The 24,312-nt window shown below is 46.1% G+C and overlaps 1 protein-coding gene across 6 annotated transcripts in view; it reads right to left on the bottom strand.

Annotated features, from left to right (window-relative positions):
• Window positions 1-24,312, bottom strand: part of spg (dedicator of cytokinesis spg) — a 430,105-nt gene that overhangs the window by 268,225 nt on the left and 137,568 nt on the right. For all 6 annotated transcript variants that reach the window (XM_084607325.1, XM_084607299.1, XM_084607317.1 and 3 more), the window contains 3 exons: window positions 22,180-22,534; window positions 18,346-18,443; window positions 9,594-9,686 (listed from right to left, as the gene is read on the bottom strand). In XM_084607325.1, coding sequence (XP_084463451.1) covers window positions 9,594-9,686; window positions 18,346-18,443; window positions 22,180-22,534 — 546 coding nt within the window. The remainder of the gene's footprint in view (window positions 1-9,593; window positions 9,687-18,345; window positions 18,444-22,179; window positions 22,535-24,312) is intronic.

Below are 24,312 nucleotides of genomic sequence, written 5' to 3' on the forward strand. Positions count from 1 at the left end.
TGCTACATTATTCCCCTACCAGTGTAAGGTGCTACATTATTGGGGACACTTGAGCTCATCCTTTAAGAGTATGACGCGAGAGCATAAGCTACCAGCCCACATATAAATGAGAAGGGTTCAATGCTGCTGAACAGAATGGGGAGCGAAAGCATTAGCAACCGGTGACTGAGCGTTCTTCTTCTTCGCAGCTGTTCAAGGTCAAACATGGCCCATCCCAGGACGACGCGACGGGCCAAAACCTGGCGCAGTATTGCTATCGCAATAAAAGTAACCGGTTCGTGCAACACTGCTAGTGGATGGGAACTTGTAAACTGCAAATCCAGGAAATAAGCAAGAAACTGTAGCAGTAATAGTGCTAAGAAGGGCACTGAGTGTTCCTCTGTATGTCAGTAGCATAATGAGTGATAGCAAACAGACGGGAACACATCATTTTTCTTTGCACGCAGTGCCTAGTACTCAAAGCCACCACCAGGTGTCACTACCGGTATCATCCTCATTATCATCCATTTGCAAGTGGGGAAATGGGGACTGGAGTCTGTAGATCAGCTGATCAAGAGACTTTAACAGAGACACTGTGGTCATCATCATCATCATCATCATCAGCCTGATCATACCCACTGCAGGGCGAAGGCCTCTTCCATATTTCTCCATTTAACCTGGTTCTGTGCTAGCTGCATCCACTTGATCCCTGCGAGCTTCTTAATCTCATCCGCCCACTAACTTTCTGCCGCCCCCTGCTACGCTTTCCTTCCCTTGGAATCCAGTTTGTTACCCTCAGCGACCATCGGTTATCCTCTCTTTGCACTACATGTCCTGCCCATGTTCATTTCTTCTTCTTAATTTCCACTAGAATGTCGGTAACTTGAGTTATTTCTCTTACCCACTCTGCACGCTTTCTATCTGTTAATGTTACCCCTACCATTTTTCGTTACCCTACCATGGAACATACACTGTATGGAACACATACAGTGTATGGAACATACACTGTGGTATGTTTGCATTAATCACGCCGACGCGGCTACTTTGAGAGCGGGTCAAGGCCTAACGTAAGTATGTGTACTATATTAGTTGCGTAATGAACCTACTGGTTTTTGCCGCTTAGTATTTGAAAAAAAAAAAATAATAATAAATAAATAAAAATATAAAATAACAATGTTAGTCACTAGCACATCCCAACATTTACTCCTTCCAGGGACAAGATGCTGCACAGCAAGAACATGACAGTATGTTTCTTGAAGTTAGCCTTAGGGGTCAGGTGGGGTGGGGAGCCAATATGGCAGAGTGCCAGCGGTGGTAACTTGCTCCGCTTGCTTTATCACGCACCATTTGGGGTGGTAGCAGCAAACATCTTTTGAAGTGAACCATGCTAAATTTAAGCCAGCGTCATGATCATGGCTGACCGCATGCTCTTAATGATTGATGGGTGGAAGGATAAACGACTTTCGGAAAAAAAATGAAAAGAAAATATGTCACATTTTTTCCATGTATCGAACCCTCCCCTCAAACTGACGTCAATTTTTCTTTACAAAATGTGGGTTCATTAGTCAGTGATCATGGCTAGCGCTTTGCCGGTCCGACTGGCCAGTGACGTCATGGTGTGATGCGTCCAGAAACTTCTGCACTGCTGATCTTGTACACAGATGACAAATGGTGAGGCAGTATGCCCTTATCATCATCATCTTGTTTCGCTCACAGATTTTATGTGCAGTCAATAATGGCACGTAAAAGGGCAAGTACAGTACTGTCTCGACTAAAGTTTCAGTTCTCATGAGACTGCCATGGTGGCTGCTAGTACATGCATGAAATGCACGAGGACTTAGTTAAATAATAAGTGCGGCATGCAACTACTTCATCGCGAAAAATATGTAGTTTTGAACAGGGCAAAGATAGGAAAATAAAAAAATTTGTTACATTCCGAATTTCATTACATTGAGGTTTGCTATACAGTAGAACCTCAGTGATACAAATCTCACGGGGTCGCAAAAACATTCGTATCATCGGAACATTGGTATCATCCGAACATTTGTATCATCAAAATGAACGAAAATAAGTATGCAGACGCATAGGAAAGGCAGTTGTGCATATTTGTTTACGTCCGAGAAAGTTTCTTATGGTCACACGGTCACAGCTTGCCACTCGCGGTGCATGCAGCGCGACAGGTGATTTCGACGTTGCCGATGTGGGGGCCGCAGACATTCTCGCGGCGCGTACAGCACGACACAAGATGGCGATGTGCCAGCCACGCGGCGCAGCAGACTGCCCGCAATGCATACAGCGCGACTAGCAGTCGCGAAGTCTACGATGTGAGGCCCGTGCGTGCCCACCGCTGCGTGCACCAACGACTACTATCGTATTTACTCGCATAATGCTCGCACTTTTTTTCATGGAAAATTGATGCTAAGTTGGGGGGTGCTATATTTATGCGGGTAAATTTTCGAGCAAATGTTTTGAAGTGCTAAAAGCCAATTTAAACAGGTGCAAATCGGGATTCTTAGGTCAGCTATTGTAAATATAACCAAAACATTACTTTCAAGCAGTATAAAAGTATAAAAGTAAAGGGTCGGGAGAAAAAAAAAAATTCCTAAAGCACTTTATTTACCGCACGCAGCCTCATCATCACTCCCCACGTTCCGTGGTATAATGCTTACAGCAGACCATAGAGTTCTACTTTTGATCACAGACTTGATGCGAGTCCGTATCGACAATGCAATCTCTGTCTCCAGTAGCGCACTACGCAGAACTCGTTGACGTCGAAGTGCCTGTAGCCCGTACTCGAAAGCTTTCAGCTTAAAAGCAGCTGTATAACTTGCGTACCGCCCCACCGCGATGCGGCACCAAGAACATGGTAGACAGTGGAACAAAGCAAGTACAGTGAAAGCTCGTTAATTCACAACTCGTTAATTCGAAATTTTGGATAATTCGAAATAGTCATCGTGGTCCGGTCCGCAGTGCATAGAAGTCTATGCGCGTAACAGCTCGTTAATTCACTCAAAAATTGGTGCCGCCACCCATAATTCGAACTGCGCGCCGCCAAGCGGCGCTGTTAAAAACTATCGTTGGAAGCTTTCACGGCAGAACGATAGATGGCACAACCATCGGGGCGCCGCTAGGGTGCTGGAACAAGTACTAAACAGTCTTTCCTGCCGCGACTCCTTCGAGGAACGACGTTTTAGTGTTATCGACCACGGTTTCGTGTTGCATTTCGTGAGCCCTCGTTTTGCACGCCACTTGTTGTGAGCTTGTGTCCGCGAGATGTGTTCGCGTGGGAAATACTGTGCCAAGACGGTGAAGGAGAAAGTGGCTATTTTACGCGAGGTGGATGAACGGAAGGCCAGCAAAGTGGAAATCGCGAAAAAGCACGGGATTCCACCAAGCACGTTGTCGACGTACGTCCGAAATAGGAAGGCCATCGAGGATGCCTATGAAGACGAAGATTTCGCCAGCAACAGAAAAAGGCTTCGGTTAGCCAAGTATCCGGAAATTGAGACCGCTGTGATCACGTGGGTGAAAGAAATGAGAAGCGCTGACATTCCACTGAGTGGCCCAATTATCATGGCGAAGGCGGCCGATTTCGCCCTGCGCTTGAATGTGGAAGATTTTGTCACCTCCGAAGGATGGTTTCACCGCTTTAGAGATAGACATAATCTTGTCTTCCGGGGGTTGTCTGGAGAAGCCAAAGAAGTGGATGCAGAAACTTGTGCCACGTGGCGAAGCGGTGCTCTGCAGCAGTACTTAGAAAGCTACTCGGCACATGATATATTCAATGCTGATGAGACGGCTTTGTTTTATAAGCTCCAGCCCGACAGAACAGTAACATATAAAGGGGACAGCTGCGCTGGCGGCAAGCGAAGCAAAGAGCGGATTACTGTTCTGGTCGCCGCTAATATGACCGGGACGGAGAAGGTCCCTCTTTTTGTTGTCGGCAAGGCACATAAGCCTAGATGTTTCAAGAACATTAGGACGCTGCCGACGGAATACTCCGCCAACAGCAAGGCGCGGATGACGGGCGAATTGTTTAAAAAATGGCTCTTGAAATTCGATCGGAGGATGGAGCTAGGGAAGTGTCAAGTTCTCCTCATTGTGGATAACTGCTCGGCACACAAAGTCGACGCCGAGCTGAAAGCCACAAGGCTCGTCTTTTTGCCCGCCAACACGACTGCGGCCTTGCAGCCGATGGATCAGGGGGTGATCAGAAACATCAAATGTTTCTATAGGCGCCACATGATCGAGCGCATGACTTTGTGCACTGGAAACCAGAAGACCAGCACCATCACATTGCTCACAGCAATGCACATGTTGGTGCGTGCATGGGAGCAGGTCACGCCGTCCACAATTGCAAACTGCTTCCACCACTGTGGCTTTGCTGCCGGAAGTATGAAAGAAAGTGGCGACGATGGGAGTCCGGAGCCTCTGCCTGCGGCTGTGCGTGCTGTGCTGCAGGACGCCAGTTTTGATGATTACGTTGGAGTAGACAGCGATGCAGCAGTGTGCGGTGCCCTAAGTGATGAGGACATTGTCGCTGAAATTGTTGGGGAGCAGTCTGTCCCAGAAGAGGCAGAAGACGAGGACGACGACGAGGAGCAAGAGCCCGTGCGTCCATCCGCGGCAGAAGTTATGGGAGCGCTGAATGTCGCGCGCCTTTTCTTTAGCTTTGAAGAGGGGGAAGAAGACTCCCTGCGTCGCATTCGCATGCTAGAAGACCGAGTGAGTATGGTAGCCCTCAGAGAGAAGAAGCAGAAGATGATAACAGACTTTTTTGCTAAATAAATGTTTTTCGTGCCCTCCGGGCATCAAACGCCTTCATTTTTGCTCACTTTCATTAGTTCGAATTTTGGTTAATTCGAACTGGCCTGGCGGCCCCGTGGAATTTAAATTAACGAGCTTTTACTGTAACACGGATGGAACGAAGGAACAATGACGAGACGCGGACACCTCACAAAATGGCGACGACTACGGCATCATGCAGGTAAAAAAAAAAAAAAGAGACGAGCCTAACCGATGATGATGATCTACCCGAGCACACTATCGCCGCTTGGTAGCGCGTGCACACAACGAGGCCAGCTAGGCTCAGTAGCGCTCCGAAGATGGCGCTTGTTACAACTAGCAGATCACTTTCGCAGTGGTAATATTGGTGGTGTGATGATTATGCGAGCAAAAAAAAAATTACGATTTTTGAAGCCCAATGTTGGGGGTGCAAGCATTACGTGAGTGCAAGTATTATGCGAGTAAATACGGAACTCATGGCAGCGCGCCACTGCAAACCTTTCGCGATGTGAAAAACGATCGCCATGCCGGTGATGTGGATCCGCACGCCTCCACGTATTTCTCGCGACGCGTACAGCATGATTGGAGATAGCCACATGCGGGCCGCGCAGCGCCACAAACTGCTTGCAGATCGCGATCGCGGAGCCAGCTATGTACAGTCCGTGCTCACACGGCGCGTACGCCGCCGTCAGCTACGGCGGTTGCGACATCTGCGGTTTGTGGGCCACGCGCCGCTGAAAGCTTTTTCACAGCGTGAGCCCGACAGAAAATCGCGACGTTGGCGAAGTGCGGACCATGCGTCACCACAAACTTCTCATGATGCGTACATACAGCGTGGCTGGCGATCACGGAGTCAGCGATGTGCAGGCAGTGCACATTGCTGCACTGCCCTCATCGCAGCACTAGCTCAAGGTTGCGGTCGCAGTTCGCGCGTTCGTATCATCCGTTGTGGTGCCAGAGAGTGTTCGGACCATCCGAAATTTTGCACATTGTACACAATGCACTCTGGCCGGAGAATTTCGCGAATTCGCATCATCCCGAAATTCGTATCAGCCAGATTCGTATCACCGAGATTTTACTGTATCAAGGCTTGACTGTACTTACAGAGTAGCCTTATTCCAGACAATCCTTACACAGACATATCCCAACAATGTAAGGTTTATTTTCAATACGAATACGAACTGAATAACAAAAATATTCTATTGGTATTCGAAATTTTGAGTATTCGCACACCCCTGGTTGGAAACCTTTCTTTCTTATTTGAGAAACAAAGCTGATGATTTTCTGCCATCTGATCTGCGTTTAACCTGAAGTCGAAATAAGTCTCCTTCCCACCTCTAAATGGGAAAACGTGGAGAACCACAGTTCACTGCGAATACCGTATTTACTTGCATAATGATCGGACTTTTTTTTTTTAAAATACTGACGCAAATTTCGGGGTGCGATCATTACGCGGGGTAAATTTTCTACAAAAAATTTTTGAGCACCGAAAACGCAAACAAGTTGCAGGCCAGACGTCTTAGAACATATATCTCGATTACAACCAAAAATAAAAGCTGAGTAAGGCTTACCTTCGCTATAAACACGCACATTAGGCATCAAATGGAGTGCACAATGCCCATTTATTTTTTTTTCGTCAGTACTCTAATCAAAGTCTGAATCCTCGCCATCCTCGCTTTCACTGCTGCACGACTCATCGGAAACGGCAGTGTCGTCGCTAGGAGCATCTTCACAATCCCACAGGAAGTCATCTTCCGTTCCATCCAAAGCGTTAGAATTCCGTTCCATCCAAAGCGTCGTGCCAGCGGCTGGGAGCCGCTGGCACAACGACGTCCGCCGCCTCAGGGAAAGTCCATTCCGTCGCATAAAGCGAGTCGTCCAACCGGAGCTAGCGCAGAAATCCTTTGCGGCGATTCCCAGCTTCCTGGCAGTTGTGCGCGCCTGCGTCTGTATCTTTTCTAATGACACTGCACAACCATCCTTGCGCAGGTCCCTCACGTATTCTAGGACCGCCTCCTCAACACGAGGGAACTTGCCCGTTTTGGGTCCACGGAAAGCCCGCCATGTCTTGTTCGTAGCCATCAGCTTCTCGCGCTGCTTCTTCCAATAGCGTATCCTCATTTCGTCCACGCCGAAATGCCTACCAGCAGCGCGGTTGTCATGCTCCAGTGCATAGTCGACAGCCTTGAGCTTGAACGCGGCGGTGTAACTGGCATACCGCCCCATGGTGAAATGGCGTAAACTCGCACAAAAACACAAAGCACGCTACGACGCTGCCGAATTGCAAAATGGCAAACGCCGCAAAGCATGGAATCATGGGAACTCCAACGTTACTAGACTAGGTTGGGAACTCGTCGGAATGCATTCGCTGCGGGATGACTGCAGATCAACCACCAGGCGGCTCCATGTTCGGGGTGCGATCATTACGCGGGGAATTTAAAAAATGGAATTTTGACCTCAAAATTCAGGGGTGCGATCATTCCGCGAGTGCGATCATTATGCGAGTAAATACGGTAGGTTGAAATCTTAGGTTAAAAATACGCAGACTCCGAAGTGAAGCACAATGACCCAATTCTCCATTATGAATAAGAAGAGAGACTGATTCCAGCTGCTGGCCTAATCTTCTGGGCAGACGCATTCACACGTGAGCCATTTCCACCAGCATATCAAACTCTCTTTCCTTGTGCTTTTTTTTCTGTAATGCCATACTTTACTATCCAGCTGACTCTCAATCACAGTGCACTGCATTTTCTGTTCACTCTCGTTACTTCAAACATTGGTAATTTCAGGCTGCAGTTTCTCTTACCAAGTTTTTACTGTAGTTTATTGCTCTCAATACATGGGTCCTCTATCTCACCCTTCTGTATCTGATCCTAGGCAAGCCTTGTGGGCATAGTAAAATTTGATGAATTCAACCCCAGCTAATCCAGCTATTCTGAACCAAGAGAGCGTTCCTGGTCTATGCTAAGTCTATGTCATCAGATGGTCATGAATTCAGATGGGCTCAGACCAGTTAATTCGGACGGAGGGCGGGGGGTCATCCAAGTAGACCACCCTGAACCTGAATTGCGCAGAGCCCACAAACAGTGCTGCAATATTGCAGCAGAAGAGAACTATCGTTATGCCTGTGAGAGCATGCCCGGCAGGACAGTTTCAATTCTCTTAAATTCACACCAATCCTATTGGATGCATGCATCAGCCGACACACAGTTTCGGACCTTTTATCTTGGGATTGTGTCACACCGTTCTAACGACTACACATATTTCTCTCTCTGGCATGCTTCACTTCCTCAGCTCATCCAGTATGCAAAAATGTTATTTTCTGCACATGATTCATACAGCCGCAAACCATTCAAATTTGTATTTCGACAGCCGCTGGCATGCGGCCTTATCACTTCGATTCTGGCACACATATCAATTCTGTGTTCATTGATCATGTTCGTTGTCGTGACACGCAGCTTTATCCGTTTCTTTGTCGTGCAAGATACGCCAAGATGTGTCTCAAAGATTCCAGTCACTCGCGCATGTTTCTGCAATGTTCTAGGTTGTGTTAGTCACAGCTTTATCTGGATATTTCCTCACCACCTGTAAATTGAGCGTTTGTCAATGTGACGGAGTTAGTAGATCAACGACCGCTGAGCATGAGCTATCACCGCCGCCTATTGCTTAGTTCTGCTGGCGCAAACAAGCCCAATAATGAGTTGATTCCTGTAACGATCAAGTGTCTTCATTTGTTGCCGACGGCATTGTCACCACCACGTGAGGTAAAGTATCCCCAAAATGTGACAGGGTGAACAGGCACCACCTTCTACTGCATCGCAACTTGAAAAGGGCCATCAAGGTTGAAAAATTTCTTGACATTTCAGTGTGCAAAGCACCTCACCTTTTCAGTCACATGTATAGACAGCCATATTCCAAGAATTCATTGGATAAAATTACTGTGACTCAAACAGCTTTCAGCAGCATTTTATTTAGGCCATTCGATAGTTTTCTGAACTTTCGGATAATTTCAAACTATTGAGTTTTTACTGTATAACAGACTGCACAATATTTATGGGCAGTGAACTTTACTTTCATGCCTGTGTTTCGTGAAAAGCATTTCTTTGTTTACACTACCCCTACTGACATTCAAAACTATTCAATTCAATTCATAGCCAATTTTTATGATCCATATTTGCTTCATAAACTCAAGGGACCCGAAAAAGATGTCTCTTGTAACCAAAAATTTTTCCCAACTTGTATGTGTGACAGTTTAAATTCCCTTATCTAAATTCTGTTCATTATCAGAGTCCTGTTTTGTTGCAATATGTCAGGAACCAAGAAGGAGTGCCTCCTCTTGATTGGGAAGTCAAAATGTTCCCATTGTTTTAGCCACTGGCATCACATTCCAGTGTGACTGAAACAACAGAGACATTTTGATTTCCCAGTCAAAACGAGGCACTCCTTGGTTCCTGACATATTGCAACAAGAAAGGACGCTGTAATGGAACAGGGAATCTAAACTGCCACACGTATGAGTTCGTACGAGTCAACTGCGTTGCATGAGCACACCTGGGTTAATTGTGTCTCTTCTAAATAGTGAAGAATTTACTTTAGGGACCTGCAAAAGTTGTCCTTAGTAACCGAGTGTCTCTTATAACCATGTCTCTTGTATGCAATGTTGTTAACATGGCAATCGTAGGAAAACCAACCAAAATATTTTCAAATGTCTCTTATAACAGTGTCTCTTGTAACGAGATTGTACTATTAGCAAAGAACGACCAATTTAAATCACTGCATGAGTGTTGCCTACGCAGGGTCCGGTGACACTGCCAAGCCTGAGATGCTCACCAGTGTCTTGAAGACAAGGCCCGAGTATGGAGTCGAGTTGCCATCAGCCGTTGAGAACATGGAGAAGAGCGCATCCAGAATGTCTTGCAGGAACTGCATGTACAGTGGCAATAATACAGATGTGAATAAAGCACTCATTATTTAAAACTCGCATATCTTGACACAGCCGTTATTGCCCAACTCCGCAAGCAGCACTAAATGCTACGCGTCTGTCACCACTTGTGAGTAAAGGGAGAACACAACTCTTTGTGGCCGAAAATCGTTCTAAAAATAGGATATTCGACTTCTTCATTTTCGTGGTCCTGAGACGTTTCCGCAGCTATATGCAAATTTTGGTTGAAAAATGCTACCTATTTCGCATGTTACAGCGTTCCAAAGTTGTGAATCTGAACGCTTGGCCCTTTAAATTGAGGTCAAATCGCACCGAGTTCTGATCGGCCACAGATCGAGAAATACGCTCTCCACCGGCGTCATTTTAGTCTCGTTCGAAAGATCATGATTCAGGCTATTCCCATGTAACGATTGGCATCCATGACAGTAAGGCACCTACATTTGGAACAGTGAACTTTGAACTCCTATAACATCGCTAAGATTTGTTATATCAAAAAAGTGCTCCTAACATTGTATTCCTTATCCTTTCTAGTACCTAGCAAAGTGTTCATGTGAATTTTTTGTAGTGCAGTTATTTTTTCATTGTTTCCGCAAATTATGAACAATTAATTTCATTTATTTTTGAACTAATTGACCAATTGGAAAATAGGTTACATATTTGAAATCAATGCAAGAAATTGAATCATAACACCAAGTTTTATTAAGTTTGGTCAAAAATTAAGAAAAATAACTTGAAGAGCCATGTCCCCCCCGAGGGGACACAGGTCTTAAAACTTCAGATGAACACATTGCTGGACACTAGAAAGAATGAGGAACACAATGTTGCAAGCCGCTTTTTGATTGAGCAATTATTTCTAGTTTTATTGCATAACAAAGTTCAAAGGTCAAAATATTGCACTATAATGGTCACAAAAAGAAGCCATTTTAAAAAATTTTGAACAAGAAATTAAAAAATCTACCTAATTGCAACATTGTGTGCTCCACATTTTTGGCTTAATGCTGAAAAATAAATTATTACTCTATCTGCAGTAGGTGCCGAGATATTAATACCGCAAAACTGCAAGTGGTTAACAATGCATGTTTTGAGAAAAGAGCAAAAAAGAAACGGAATTATTTACCGGACATTCACTGGTGCAATACACACATTTACAATTTAAAATTGACAACGGCTAGAAACCACCAGGAATGTAGTCTCTTTTCTTTCCAACGTCCAAGTGTCGCCTCTCATTTTGATTTGCAGTTGCAGCACATTCAGTTGTCATTTTTTCGGCTGCGCGAGTCACATGCAGGCAGCGGTATTTTTTTTTTTACTTATGTCATTTTGTTATGTCCTCGCATCAAGACCGCGGTGAGGAACGTTTATTGCGAAAAAGAAATGTAATTTGGAGCTGTTTGCTGTTTCCCAATGCTCTGCATTGCACAAGAAGCAAGTGTATTCGCTAAGGACTATGAACGAGGTCCGATCGGCGCAAACGCATGACGAGCTCTACGAAGACGACATGTCCCATAGTTTACGCATTGGAGAATCAATTTGACGGCAATTTCTTACCCAGGTTCACTTTTTAAATGCCAATATCGCCGCCGTATGTTTTACACTTCGCCAATCTCGGCAAACTTTGGATCTGACGATCGTGAACTCCGCCTTGCAAAACGGACTGTCCGCCGCGCTGCAGTCATCGTCCCGAAAACAATCCGACTACTGCTTTGCTGCTGGAGTTGGCGCAAGTTCAAGCTTTTTCTGTTTTGAGCTTATCTTTCTGCTCATCTGCGGCCTGCAATAGAACTTATGCAAAATTGCTGCCATCTATCGGACCTTCAGCGAACCGTGCTACGCGACGCCATGTTCAAGGGTTGAGTGAGTCAGCTGCGCTTACGGCTGCTGCCATCGTGTTAGCTGCGTCTGCTTTGTGCTGTGATTTCCGTGTATTTGTTCGCATTCGAAGCGAAAAATGATGGAATAATAGACGACTGACTTGTCCACGCTGCCTACATTCCAATTTTACTTCGTGAAGCGATACTGCACTGCCAAAACTTCTTGCGAACGGTGGTAACAGCATCACTACAAATGGCAAAACCTTCGTTGTTGCTCCGGGGCATTCCTTGATACGTTACTCAAATACGTGTCCATGAAAGTGAAAAACATATTGATATTGCTTCTGGGTGTAAAACATGTCTGCGATGTCATTACGCGTACACGAAGGAGCTTAATGTTGTTTCTTGTTTTTTGTTTTTTTTAATATAGGACTGATGCCTAATAAACACTGTACTCTGATGGACCTTCACAGTTCCCAGTGAAGCGCGCGCACTACTGTTCCCATCCTCTGTCTGAACATTTAGCAGCTGATGTACACGTTCGCGTGTAATCAACCATATAGCAGATCCCATATTCTATATGTTACTGGCTAAAACCCCCAACCACGTCAATTTGCCAGCGAAACGCAACAGGTCAACGGCGTGATTCCATGCGCGCTGATCCTCCTCAGATATGTAGCTCCTGTTGTCATCACATCGTGGTTCTATTTCGTGAAATCAATATATAGCAGATACTGCTGCCTGAGAAGTCACATAGCAGACGTATGCCTTATACCCAGATGCAATGTCAAGCTCCTTCGTGGACGCGTGCGTATTCGAGCATTGCTTAGTAGAATACGCAGTTTTTGCAGCAAAGTCTTTCTCCTCTCCAATGCTGCAGTTTTTCTTTTTCTTTCCGTAATTATTGACAGAATTGAAATATTTCAATTATTTTTCATTGTCCATGTCAGGGATGAGCTCAGTAGTGATAGTGAGACAGGCACCAACTGTCGGAGCGTATTCAGAGCCTGTATGTTTCTAGCATTTGAGAAATGCTTTTTTTTTTTTTAATTCCGGGGGAGGCGAATGAGATTTAACAGCTTTCTTTGCTTGCGAAGATATTGAATTAAAAAACTAATCGCAGTGCATTCTCATGCAATGTTCAACACTAGCGACATTCTTCACGAAATCGTCTTGCGAAAAAGTAGCGAACATATACGGGCTGTCTAATATTAAATGGCAGTTTTCTTTCTATAGCTGCCGAACATATTTTGCAAAGTACGAATTTATGGGACGTCCAGTCAGTTAACACCTGAAAGAACACAAATGCTTTCAGTGTGGAGCTGTGATGCATGGGATTTTTTTTTTTTGCCATACTGCAAATCAACAAACATTATTTGCCAGCAGAAATTCAGGGAAGTAGTAGAATGTACCGTATAATGGGCATACAGAAAATGTGATGCATGCATGTATAGGGTCGGGTACTTTTAGACAAAATAAAGTAGGAAGACATGTGTGCGCTCATTCTTGCTTCTACTGCAACAGCCACAGTAGCAAACCTAAGCGCGGTAAGGCTCACTACAAATGACATTGCTCTGTGGATAGTGTCAAATGGTTGACAGTTTCAATCTCTACCCCATTACACTGTTTTCATAGCGCGCCATGAAGGTTAAACGAAGAAATGGCATTATTCAGTAATATGGATGGGAGAAAAGAAAACTAGCGTGGTCCACATTAAGGCGTAACTCCTTTTCGATGCACCTCACACAACTCACAGAAAAAGATCGAGCACTAATAAAAAAAAAGCAAACGGCGTGGTGACCGCCATCACTATAGCAACAACAATCATGCGAACTCGTGGTAGACGAGAGCAGCTGAACGGTAGGGGCAGTTGCTGCCACGTACAGTCGAACCCCGTTATATCGAACCCGGATATATAGAATTTTGGTTATATCCAACTCAGAGAATATCCCCTTGAAAATCCCATGTAAAAGTATAGGAAAGCCGCGTCATATATCGAACTCAATTTCGCCGGTCGTTCGATATATCGAACTTCGCACCACGCACTGGAAAGTGTGCCTCTCCAAAGACGATCGCATCACCCTTGGCCGTTTGCCGCGTGACGCTTTCAAGCCACGCGCGAAAGAAATGAGAGGGGGCAGTTCGGCGACGGCTGGTCTGGACAGCAATCGGCCGTTCCCCAAAGGCACGCGCATCTGCAGTTATCGTTTCCCGCGCGCCAGCACATCACGTTTGCAAGCCATGTGCGTGGGTGTGCCCATTCTTTTGTCGAGCTCTCTCTCTCCTTCAGCACGCGCTACGCATGCGCCAAGCCAGCTCGGCCCGTTTTCAGACAGAACGTCGGACGTGGCTACGACGCAGATCTCTCTTTTTTTTTTTGTGTGTGTGTGTGTGAGTCATCCATTCTTATTGTTGTGCTGTACGCGCGGCATAGCGTAAGACATGTCGGTGCCAGACGATAAGAAGCGGCAGGGTTTTTTTTTTGGGGGGGGGGGAGTCGTCTATCTTTGCATGTTTTTGAATTAACGAAAGCACGCGGTAAAGCTGCGATCATGACGCCCACCCTAAGCGCGGCGTGATAAATCGAACCATGCTTGTGCAATCAAGCCATGACGGGTACTCTGCCAAGTTCGCTCCCCACCACCGCAGGAGCTATCAAAAGTTAACCACGCCTTGACGTTATCGCTGAGCATCTTGGTACGCTGCCAAGAAATGAGCTGTGGATGAGACAACCGAAACGGAGTGGCGCATGCCATCGACATTGCAAGCGAAAACGCTCGCAATTTCTGCCGCGGCGACACAAAAATCTTGTTTTGAGCTGCCGCGATAGCCTAAGCGGCGAGAGGGACGCAGTTTCAACAAGTTGGAAATTTTTTTCTGTGTCGCTGCCGCTCGATCTCTTGCATGTGAGCGAGCTGACCTTAACGTCTTTTTTCTTTTTTTTAAATTCTCGGGTGCAAAAGTGGAGGGTGGGTTCATTATGCAAGGGGGTGGGTTATGCAAGGGAGGGTGGGTTCACTACGCGACAAATACGGTATCGTTTTTTCGCATCGTAAGTACCGTCACAAGCAGATTTCTGTATATCGAATTATCAATATATCGAACAATTTCGCGATCCCTTTCGAGTTCGATATATCCGGGTTCGACTGTATATACTCCGGGTCATTTCTTTGGCAAGTCGTGTTGTGAAGACGCATCTCAGCAACTGAAGCCTAGACTTAGTCGACTGTATTCAATTAATTGATGAATTGAATGCGTAAAGACGTTAGAATATTGTGCTGGAATTTAAGAGAGCAGTCTGGCGCCTTTGAAGTGCCGAAAACTGTTCTATCTGGATACCTGGACGTATACATACGGGCGAAATCTGTTGACAGCTTGCATGCATGAAACCTTAAAAGCTGAGATGAATTGGCGCAACAAGGAAATCAGGAACAACACGGTTGCACATCTTTTCTGCGTCCGTCTACAGGCAAATTTAACACACCGTGGGCGATATATTTCATCTGCCTTAGCACCAGGTACGGATTTGCAATCTTCCAATGCATGCTGAATAAGATATTTCACAATTCAGGCACGCCGTTGATTGAAAGTGCGCCTAGCGCGACAACCACGCGAGAACAAATTAACACAAGCCTCAAGAAAAAAAAAAAAAAAAAAAAAAAAAAGCTCAAGAAATGTAACTTGCTGCTTCTTTTCTTCTACACCCTCATTTTAATTTTGCGTACAAGGGGCACAAAAGTATGTCAATATTATCGGCAACAACGAGCATTAACGCAGCCGGCTGTGCAACCCCCTATGCCGCTTGCCGCTTCTCAATGCAGCTACCCTTGAACATGGCGGAAACGCGCAGCAGCCGATAGATGCCAGCAATTTTGCATAAGGTCTATATCCCTGTCGCGGCGGGTGCGACCGCTGGGCTTACTTAGGCCTACTTCAGGCCTACTTCACGCTAGGCCTACTTCAGGCTTGTACAACAATCGTTCGGCGCACGACTTTCGTGGGCCTGAGTGCGCACAACCGGGGCAAGGTATCACTTGAGAAGATTGAACTATTTTTTTCACTTTTTTCACAAATTCTTGTCGTGAATGCACCTGGCGGTTTGGAACCAAGCGCGGCCGACATCGCTTATCCGCCGTCTCCCCGCGGCTCAGGCGCTCCAAGCAGGCGCAGTCAGCCAGCTCCACCAATGCGGTGACACCTTATTATCACGTGCACCCCGAAAGCCAATGGGATTGCAAATGCCACATTTTCTTCTTTTGCTATTTTTATGCGACCAATGGGCGAATGTAAACAGCAGAGGCGGCAATTTAAAGACGAAAGGCGGCTCTTTCGAATGAGATCAAGATGGCTATGGTGCCGTGCACGAAATGGGAGCTACACCTCGTGGAAAATGGTTGTTTTGGGGGCCGTTTTCGACCCAAATTCGGGCAACATCGATTCAGCTACCGATGTACACACGGTCCAGCTACCGTGTGTACATCGTCGTTCTTTGTCCTTGTCCCTTGGCTGGTTATTATTCTCTAAGACAATGTACCAACTAACCCAGATTTCAACCCTCCTTCGATTATATAATTTGGCATTGTGACTAAAATACCGATCCTAGAGACGAAAAACTTAGCAGATAGGTAGATAAAGAGCTACTGATTTCGCAAATCACATTTTCTGAAGAGTGATTTTTTCACGATTTTTTGGTCCGAAAGACCCGTGTCCCCCCTTAATGAATTGTTGTGGACACCAATGTTGAAAACTCTCCCTCCATCCTCTACATGCAGAGTGACTATACCAAACAAGCCGTGGCAAGCATTCAAAATCTTGTCAGCAATCTAGCAACTTGGAATGAGTTTGCAAATTTTGGGGGACTGGAAACAAAATAAAAGAACAGATGTGGTGAAAAGACTGCCTCTCTTTGGAAGATTCTGCACCGACCTGTCGTGCCTGGCTCTCTTTGTACTTTTGCGTTATTGGTACGAGAACATCACAGCAGCACAAAGCTTTCGGCATAGTGTGGTATGTACAATCAGCAGTACTTAATAATGTAGGAAACGTAGGCCTGTATGAACATCCAAAATTTTAAACACCCAAAGAATATGTTTGTTACTCGGTTCATATGCAATTCGAGAAACGGATGCTATTTCCAATTCTTGAAAAAGCAAGCATTTCCACACATTTTGAAGTGGCCAAACACCCTGTTACAGGTGTTAATACACTTTTATTAACCTCAACTACATGCGGTCAACATGGCGGTTGTCCAACCATCCCTAGCCCTAATCTATAGTGAACTAGAATACTCATTCTAGTTCACTATACCCTAACCCAAGCACACAGAACACAGATCACTAAACACCGCATGAGACACCGCGTTCAGTCCAGTCAACGCTCCGTCCAGTCTGCCTTCTGCACGCCACCTGAATGTCCACTCCGTGCCGCGGGTTCCGACACAACACCTCGGTGGCACTAGTTACCACCACAACACACCCCCACTTTCTACAAATCTGACTAGGGCAAAACTGCAAGACTTGGGCAAATTATCTGAGGAACAAGTTTTACTGTCAGGAAAACAACACAAAGATGTCAATAATACAGTAGAACACTGAGCTAGTCGAGTTGTCTGTCTGTCTGTGTGTGTATGCGTGCGTGCGTGCGTGTGTGTGTGTGTGTGTGCGCGCGCGCGCCTCTTTTGTGCATTGTCATATATTCAGCTGAGTGTTTCATCATGACAAAGGTTGTGGGGAACGATCTCCCCTCGTTATCTTTAAAGTCGGCTTTTCCCCGTGGTAGTTATCCTAGCTATCGCAAGGCGGTGCCAGCATGAATAGTTAATAAGAGATGGTGCCAGCGTCACAGCAGCACAGGCACCAAGGAAGGCCTCGTCCCTGTGCACGGGGAAAAGTCGGCTCTCTTTGGCTTGGGGACTCGATGCGAGCAGATGCATCCTCACGGCACTCCGCGGTCGCCAGCGAGGCGAAGCCTTGTGTGACTTTTTCTGCCTGCTCGCCCTGTCTGGCCTCGGAATTTATCCCCTGCCCTAGCATGAGCAAACATTTGCCTGTAGCCTTTCTGGTGATTTAGACGATTTAGATTCATTAGCGTGTTTTATTGCTAGCTGGCGTTGCTGTTATTGGAGCAATAAATGCCTGTTTGTTGTGAGTGCGTGTTGTTCCTCTGTTCCCAAGAGCACGGGCTGCAGTGGTCGGCGTGCACTCGGTCGCGATCACTGGGTGGGGTGGATGGTTTGGACTGCTAGCCGAGACTAAGAGGGAAAAATGCATTTATCCCCCTATTAAAACCCCACAAGGTGTGTCCTGCCCGATTCATTTTCCACTGTGTATCCTAGGGACCAGTCGACTGGGCCTATCAAACCCTGTCCTACTTCGCAACAACTTCTCGGTATAAAGTGGAAGCAAGCAATCCAAAACCCGCCTTCTCTTCCTGTGCAACAGGATACAGCCCCTGTAAGCAGTTGTCATTTCTCTCATGAAACATAGAATGTAATTTCAGCATAATTCAAAACACAATTGCAGGTACTCAGCTTTGAAAGCCAAGGATTACAATGAATTTGCTAAGCTCGTTCTTCTACAAAAAGACGATGCCAGTACCTTCAGTGCAGAGCGAGGTTACTGTGAGGAAGCCAGGCCAAAGTATATCTGCTATGAGTTCACAAGGTTGGCCTTGGAGTGAAGGAATACATATCACTTGTCCTTGAACAAAATAAATGGTGTGCTCATTTAAAGAAAAAAAAATACTGGTATGATTGCGTATAATGCAAGCTGATGCGACCATCATCTTAGAATGCTGACAGGCAGCCAAAGCAAATGAAAAGGCCACCCACTTTGACAATCTCCTCGCCATCCAGCTTGGTGAGGCCCAGCAGAGCCTGGGGCACATCGTCCGGCTGTTCCTTCCACCGAAGCAGCGCCAACAGGTCTCCTGCACACATGCGGACGTCCCTCTAGGCTTGTCCATGCACTCAAGAGCACGCATCTTAGAACAAGTTAGGCGCCATGCCACTCATCATAATTTGCCCGTACTCCAACAGGTGGCAAGAACCTGCTTGGGGCCCGCAATGCCAGAAGCGCAGCCCTCATAAACATGCAAACAGATTCAGGCACAGTATATAGACGACTTTACGGAAGGGTGAAAGGTGCTGCCATATTGGACGCTGGGCTGCTTCCGTAGCAAACGAAAGAGTTGGCAACACCCCCCCTCCCCTTAACAGCCCAACAAACTGGTTTCTCCGAGGGTCATAAAATGGTTTGTAAGTAGTGCTGAATTATTTTATGAGGGTCAATTTACCCACAGTTGTAACAAACCTGATGAAGTGCTTTATAGAATAATGTGGACGTCATAAGCATCCGCAAAAATTTTGTTAGCTTTCAATGCTGCAGTGCTGGCAGATTTTAAAATTTTAAAGCTGGTCTGGCTACAAAACATTGCTCACAAGGTACCAATTCGATTGCTGTAATTGATATGCAGAAGATGCTTTATTACTACAAGTGGTTAATTTTTACATGGGAGCAATGCACATTTTGGTGATTTTACTAAAACTCATTGTTCAAATAATATATCATTCAATATAGTATCGTTACAAGTGGACTGCATTGCATCCAGCTAACTGATGTCACAGGTGCAAGAAACTACCCTTTCACAATGTTGCAATATTTTGCCACAATGAGAACAAAAATTCGCTTCTCCATATTTTGGAATCCAAACACTCTAAACAGTGAAACTAGTGTGAATCAAATAGCACACATCATTTGCAAACTAATAAGGGGGAAGGTGCAGATTGAAGGTGAAATAAATTTGACACAGTTATTTGTAAGTGCATTGAATAATAAATACAAAGTTTCGGCAACATAGCTCAAGTAGTTATCTCAAATTTTTATATGCATCATTTTTTTATTTTGTATACGCAAGTATGGCGTGACAAAAAACAAGGTAGGAACCTGCAACTGCTTTTAAGTCATAAGAATAGTTGATGCAGTGACATTCTCCAAACCTTATTAGCAGCCTGGATTTTTGTTTACATAGAACATTACATGCATGCTTGCATATTGCACTCATTTTCATCGTAAAAAAAATAAAGAGTAGAATGTCCCTGCATAAGTCATTTATCAAGGAATAGCATGCAACAAACACAAAACCATCAAGCCATTGTCATGCTATGCTTTCTGCAAGCAGGAAAGTCGGGTAAAAGAGCACCTTTGAGAAGAGATATACTCGTTTATTGTCCATCAAAACGCCCCAGAGCTGTAATATTTTGTGTCCTTGATTGAAGCAGTCTTCGGCACGCTTTTCTGTTTCTTTGCTGCTCCTTCTCCTCAACTCTTTGAAGGGCCCACTGACTGGCATACATCTGTGTAGGCGTGCAGGTTGCCAAAGTTGTAGCGTGCAACTGCTTCATGCACTGTCGTCTGCACTGCGAACAATGGTGTCATTGAATGCAGGCTTTCTGCTGCATTCTGGGTCTTATTGCATCGCTCCGGCAGTTCAGGGTTCGACACGCAACAATGCCTCTGCTCCTCGTCTTGATAGCCTGCATGTGTGACTCCAGGCACAGCTCATGCTAGGGCTTGTCATCCGATGTGATAAAACGTTTCCATCGTGGCACTGCACACTGCAAGACCATAGCAGTCAGCACTTTCATTAGGTTGAGCCCATCTCTAACAGTTGTCCCTTCTTTGCCTTTGTTACCAGTGCATGCAGTGCAGCGCCCATTCTCTTCTGCATATGATTAATGCAGTCCTCCTTAGTCAAGGATATATACCTTTGCAGCGAAGGGCAGGTCCCACCTGCACTGGATCTGACACCACTTTGTGCTGGTCGCTGACAGCACAAGCCCAGTGTATAAAACACAGCCTACGCCAATATGTCAGCCATCATAAACTACCTGCATCTTGCCGTACACGTCTTTCGCTGCACGCACAGCATCCGCGAAAATGTTTTGTGCAGCTTCCTTTGCTCCGAGATTGGGTGCTTTTTTCAGACGACCCTGGTAAGTTTTCTTGTGCAGCCCACAATGCTTGTATGGATCGTAGACTGACCTCAAACGCCCTTCCTTATAAGCTCTTTCTTCTTGATGACCACTGTGAACTAATGGGGCACAGGAGAGCAGCAATTTCCCTGCTAAGCCTAACTGGGTCTCATGCTGCAGTGATAAACGCTCTACATGACAAGTTGGGCAAAGTACATGGCCTACTAGCGAATTCAGTGTATTAGCCTACAGTATAAAGCGATCATCTTCTGGAGCCGCTTCCTCTTCCGTCTGTTGCACGAACCTGAAGTTGCGTTCCGTCGCCAACATCGTGCAAAGTGTATCGCGGATGTTGCCAGCTTACATCTGCGCTGATTGCAAGGGCGCAGAATGTACTTCAAGATGCACCTGAATGACGCAAATGTGGCTTCAATAACGTTGAGCATCATGGTAAAAATCTGGCAGCGCATCACCCGCCGCCATGAGAACGGAACTTTCGCCACGTCAGAATGGCACTACGAGGCCGCGGCTGGTTGACGGTGCCGGATTTTCGGGCTCACTTCCTAACACTGATTCCAAGTGCCAGTTGGCCTTGTGCGACACATCTCAGTGAACTTCACCGCATGCACTTGCATGCACCTGCGTCAGTCTAGGAGACTTCCGATCAATCACTGGAGCGGTACCGCGTCAGAATAATCCTTGTCACTTTCTGCGCTGCTTCCATCCCTTTGTCTTTTGGATGACTACATGCGCTGATACTTTTCAGCATTGATGGCGACCCGGTCTTCAGTTCGTCCACTCCCTTTGCCGCCAAGCGCTGCTTGCGCTTGCACTTCCCGTATGCATACTTCGTACTATGCTGCTGCACTGTGCGACAGTCCATTGCTAGCACACAGACAAAGCCTCACCAACAGAGGGATTGATGAAAAATGCCGAACGGTGACAGAAGTGCGCGCGAAAAAGGTGGCAGCAGACAAGAGAAATGGAGCACTTTCCAGCAGCCACTCACAGGCCACACTGAGCACCACGTGACTGGCGCGACCAATCAGCGCCTAACAGTGGCTCGACTGAGGTTTTTTCAACATTTGTGCATTTATTTTTTATCGGAGACTTATGGTTTCGATGGCAGGAGCACGGTGAAAACAGCTTTCCAGTGGTACCACGCATTTTGCGATCAGTGGTGCAGGCGCGGAGTTGTCATGCTCGGAATTCAACCATCTCTGCAGGTATTTCAGTCAGCTTTTTTGCCATCAGCAGTCAGAACAACAATTTTTAGATTCGCTTTGAGGCTATTGTCAGTGGGATTTTTTTCACATGGAGTATTGTAGATTCTAAATCTGGTCTTTTCTAAAAATTGATTTTTTGGGAACTTTTTGCATTTGATGCCCGCGTCCCCCTTTAAACTTGGGAATATTTATGCACCCGCACCTAAAGATAAAAGGCATAGCGGCCTTGCATCAACAGGGAGGAAAAACAGCTAAAAAAAAAAGGGAAAGAGGGCAAGAGGTCAGAGAAGGAGAAAGGAAAGACCTCAAAAGCAGCAGGACTCCCCAGGAAGGCAAAAGGTGAGCGGCAAACGATGCCCGGGAAAGTAAAGGCCGCCTTGCAAGAAGAAGAGCAGAGCCCTCGGGAAGAGTGGCCTGCAATAGAAAGCAGAAAGAAGAGAAACTCATTGTGGGAGGCAGACTCAGCTGTTCTGGGTGAGCTTGGTGGAGACCAGCAGTGTGGCGAGGTGCAGAGACTCGTGGCGTGCCTGGGCCCCCTGGTCAGCCCTGAGCAGGGGCAGCTCGTGTGGTCCGTTGGGCAGTACGGTGCCCCGCGACAGTAGCAGGGGCAGCAGGGCGCATGCCAGGAGTCGCGGCTCACGCCCGCTGCGTGCCGAGCAGTGGCGCAGCTCGCAGCGCACATGCGCCCCTTCCTCCAGGGGCTCCAGGGGGAGGCGCACATGCACAGCCTCCCCCCAGCGGGGGGCACACGTGCGGCACAGCACCATGGAGCGCCACTCGCACGAGGGCTCCCCCTGGCCCACACCCCCGCTCAGGCAGTCCTGCAGGAGAGAACCCCATAAGAACCTAGTGTGACGCAAGAAGCAAACATCACTGTTACTGAACACTGGGCACAATCGAAGGTAATAAAGTTCAGCAATAAAAGCAACTAAAAGAAACACACCAGAGAAAGAAAAACTGAGCAAGTTTAACTTTTCTAAACCTAGATACAGAGCAAGAGCTCTGTTTGGCTTGGTTATGCGTGTTGTTAAGCTTTCATGTCAAAGGTCACAGTTTTGGGCAATTTGCCAATGCAATGTTAAGCAGCCTACTTTACACCAAACTGAAGGTTCCTGGCTTCAAGATCAAATGGTCCCACCCGAAGGAGATATGGAGCGATGGAGCTATTTCTCTAATTGTTTTCAGGGAATGCATGTCCTTTGGCTACGACAAACTTTTCCAACAAATGCAAAGCATTTCAACGCTCAATATGGTCACATTTCAGCATGCATAATGCGCCTTGCTGCCTCCCACAGAATAAAAATACATGCACGCACAAAGTACACCTGCTCACTGACTTGAGGCTCTCTCGAACTATATTTTCAACGAACATGGCATCATTGCAACACCATCATCAGCCAAACTATGCCCACAGCTGAGCAAAGGCATCTCTCATACCCCTCCCCTTAACTCGGTTCTGTGTTAGCTGCATCTATTTGAGCCCTGCAAACTTCTTAGCTTCATCTACCCTCCTGACTTTCTGCCACCTCCTGCTACGCTTTCCTTCCCATGGCATCCAGTTTGTTACCTCTTAGGACCATCGGCTATCCTCTCTTAGCACTACATGCCCTGCCCATGCCCATTTCTGATTCTTGATTTCCACTAGATGTCATTAACTCGAGGTATTTCTCTGACCCACTCTGCACACTTCCTATCTCTTAATGTTACCCACACCATTTTTCGTTCCATAGCCCTCTGTGTTGTCCTCACCTTAAGTAGAACCCTCTTGGTTAGCCTCCACGTTTCAGCCCCATAGGTGAGTACAGGCAAGATGCAACTATTGTATACTTTCCTCTTGGGCGATACCGGTAAGCTGCTAGTCATAATCTGAGAGTGCTTGCCAAATGCGCTCTATCCCAATCTTATTCTCCTTGTTATTTTCCTTTTTATGGTCCGGATCTGCGGTTATTACCTGTCCTAAGTAAACATATTCACCTACTACTTCCAGTGCTTTGCTACCTAACATAAACTGCTGTTCCTTCCCGAGGCTGTTGAACATTACCTTAGTCTTCTGCATATTAATTTTCAAGCCTACCTTTCTACTTTTCCTGTCTAGGTCACCAATCATTATTTACAGTTCATCTCCTGAGTTACTTAGCAAGGCAATGTCATCAGCAAATCGCAGCTTACTGAGGTATTCTCCATCTACCCTTATCCCTAACTGCTCCCATTCCAAGTCTCTGAATACTTCTTCTAAGTAAGCTGTGAATAGTACTGGGAAGATCGTGTCTTTTTGCCTAACACACCATCCTTTATGGAAATTATATTGCTTTCCTTACGCAGACTTGCTATGCAGCCACTATAGATATCTTCCACAGCACACCTTATCACAACGCAGCGACACGTACAATGCCTGCTGTGTGCGGAAAAACGTGCTCGGAAAGGTGTTCCTGCCCATGGAGCAGACAAAAGCTTTGCTGCCGATGGAGCAAAATAAGAGACGTTAGCACTGGAAGCAAACATCAGGACAAATAAATAGCAACTGCTGTGCAATGCATTGAGAAAGAGGAGACCAATGCAAAAAAAGAAGGCTAGATCAAAGCCACTTTCGAGCACAGGA

This window comes from Amblyomma maculatum, chromosome 1 (assembly GCF_055883805.1).
Source record: "Amblyomma maculatum isolate TAMU_Amacu chromosome 1, ASM5588380v1, whole genome shotgun sequence".
In the NCBI taxonomy this organism is placed as follows: domain Eukaryota; kingdom Metazoa; phylum Arthropoda; class Arachnida; order Ixodida; family Ixodidae; genus Amblyomma; species Amblyomma maculatum.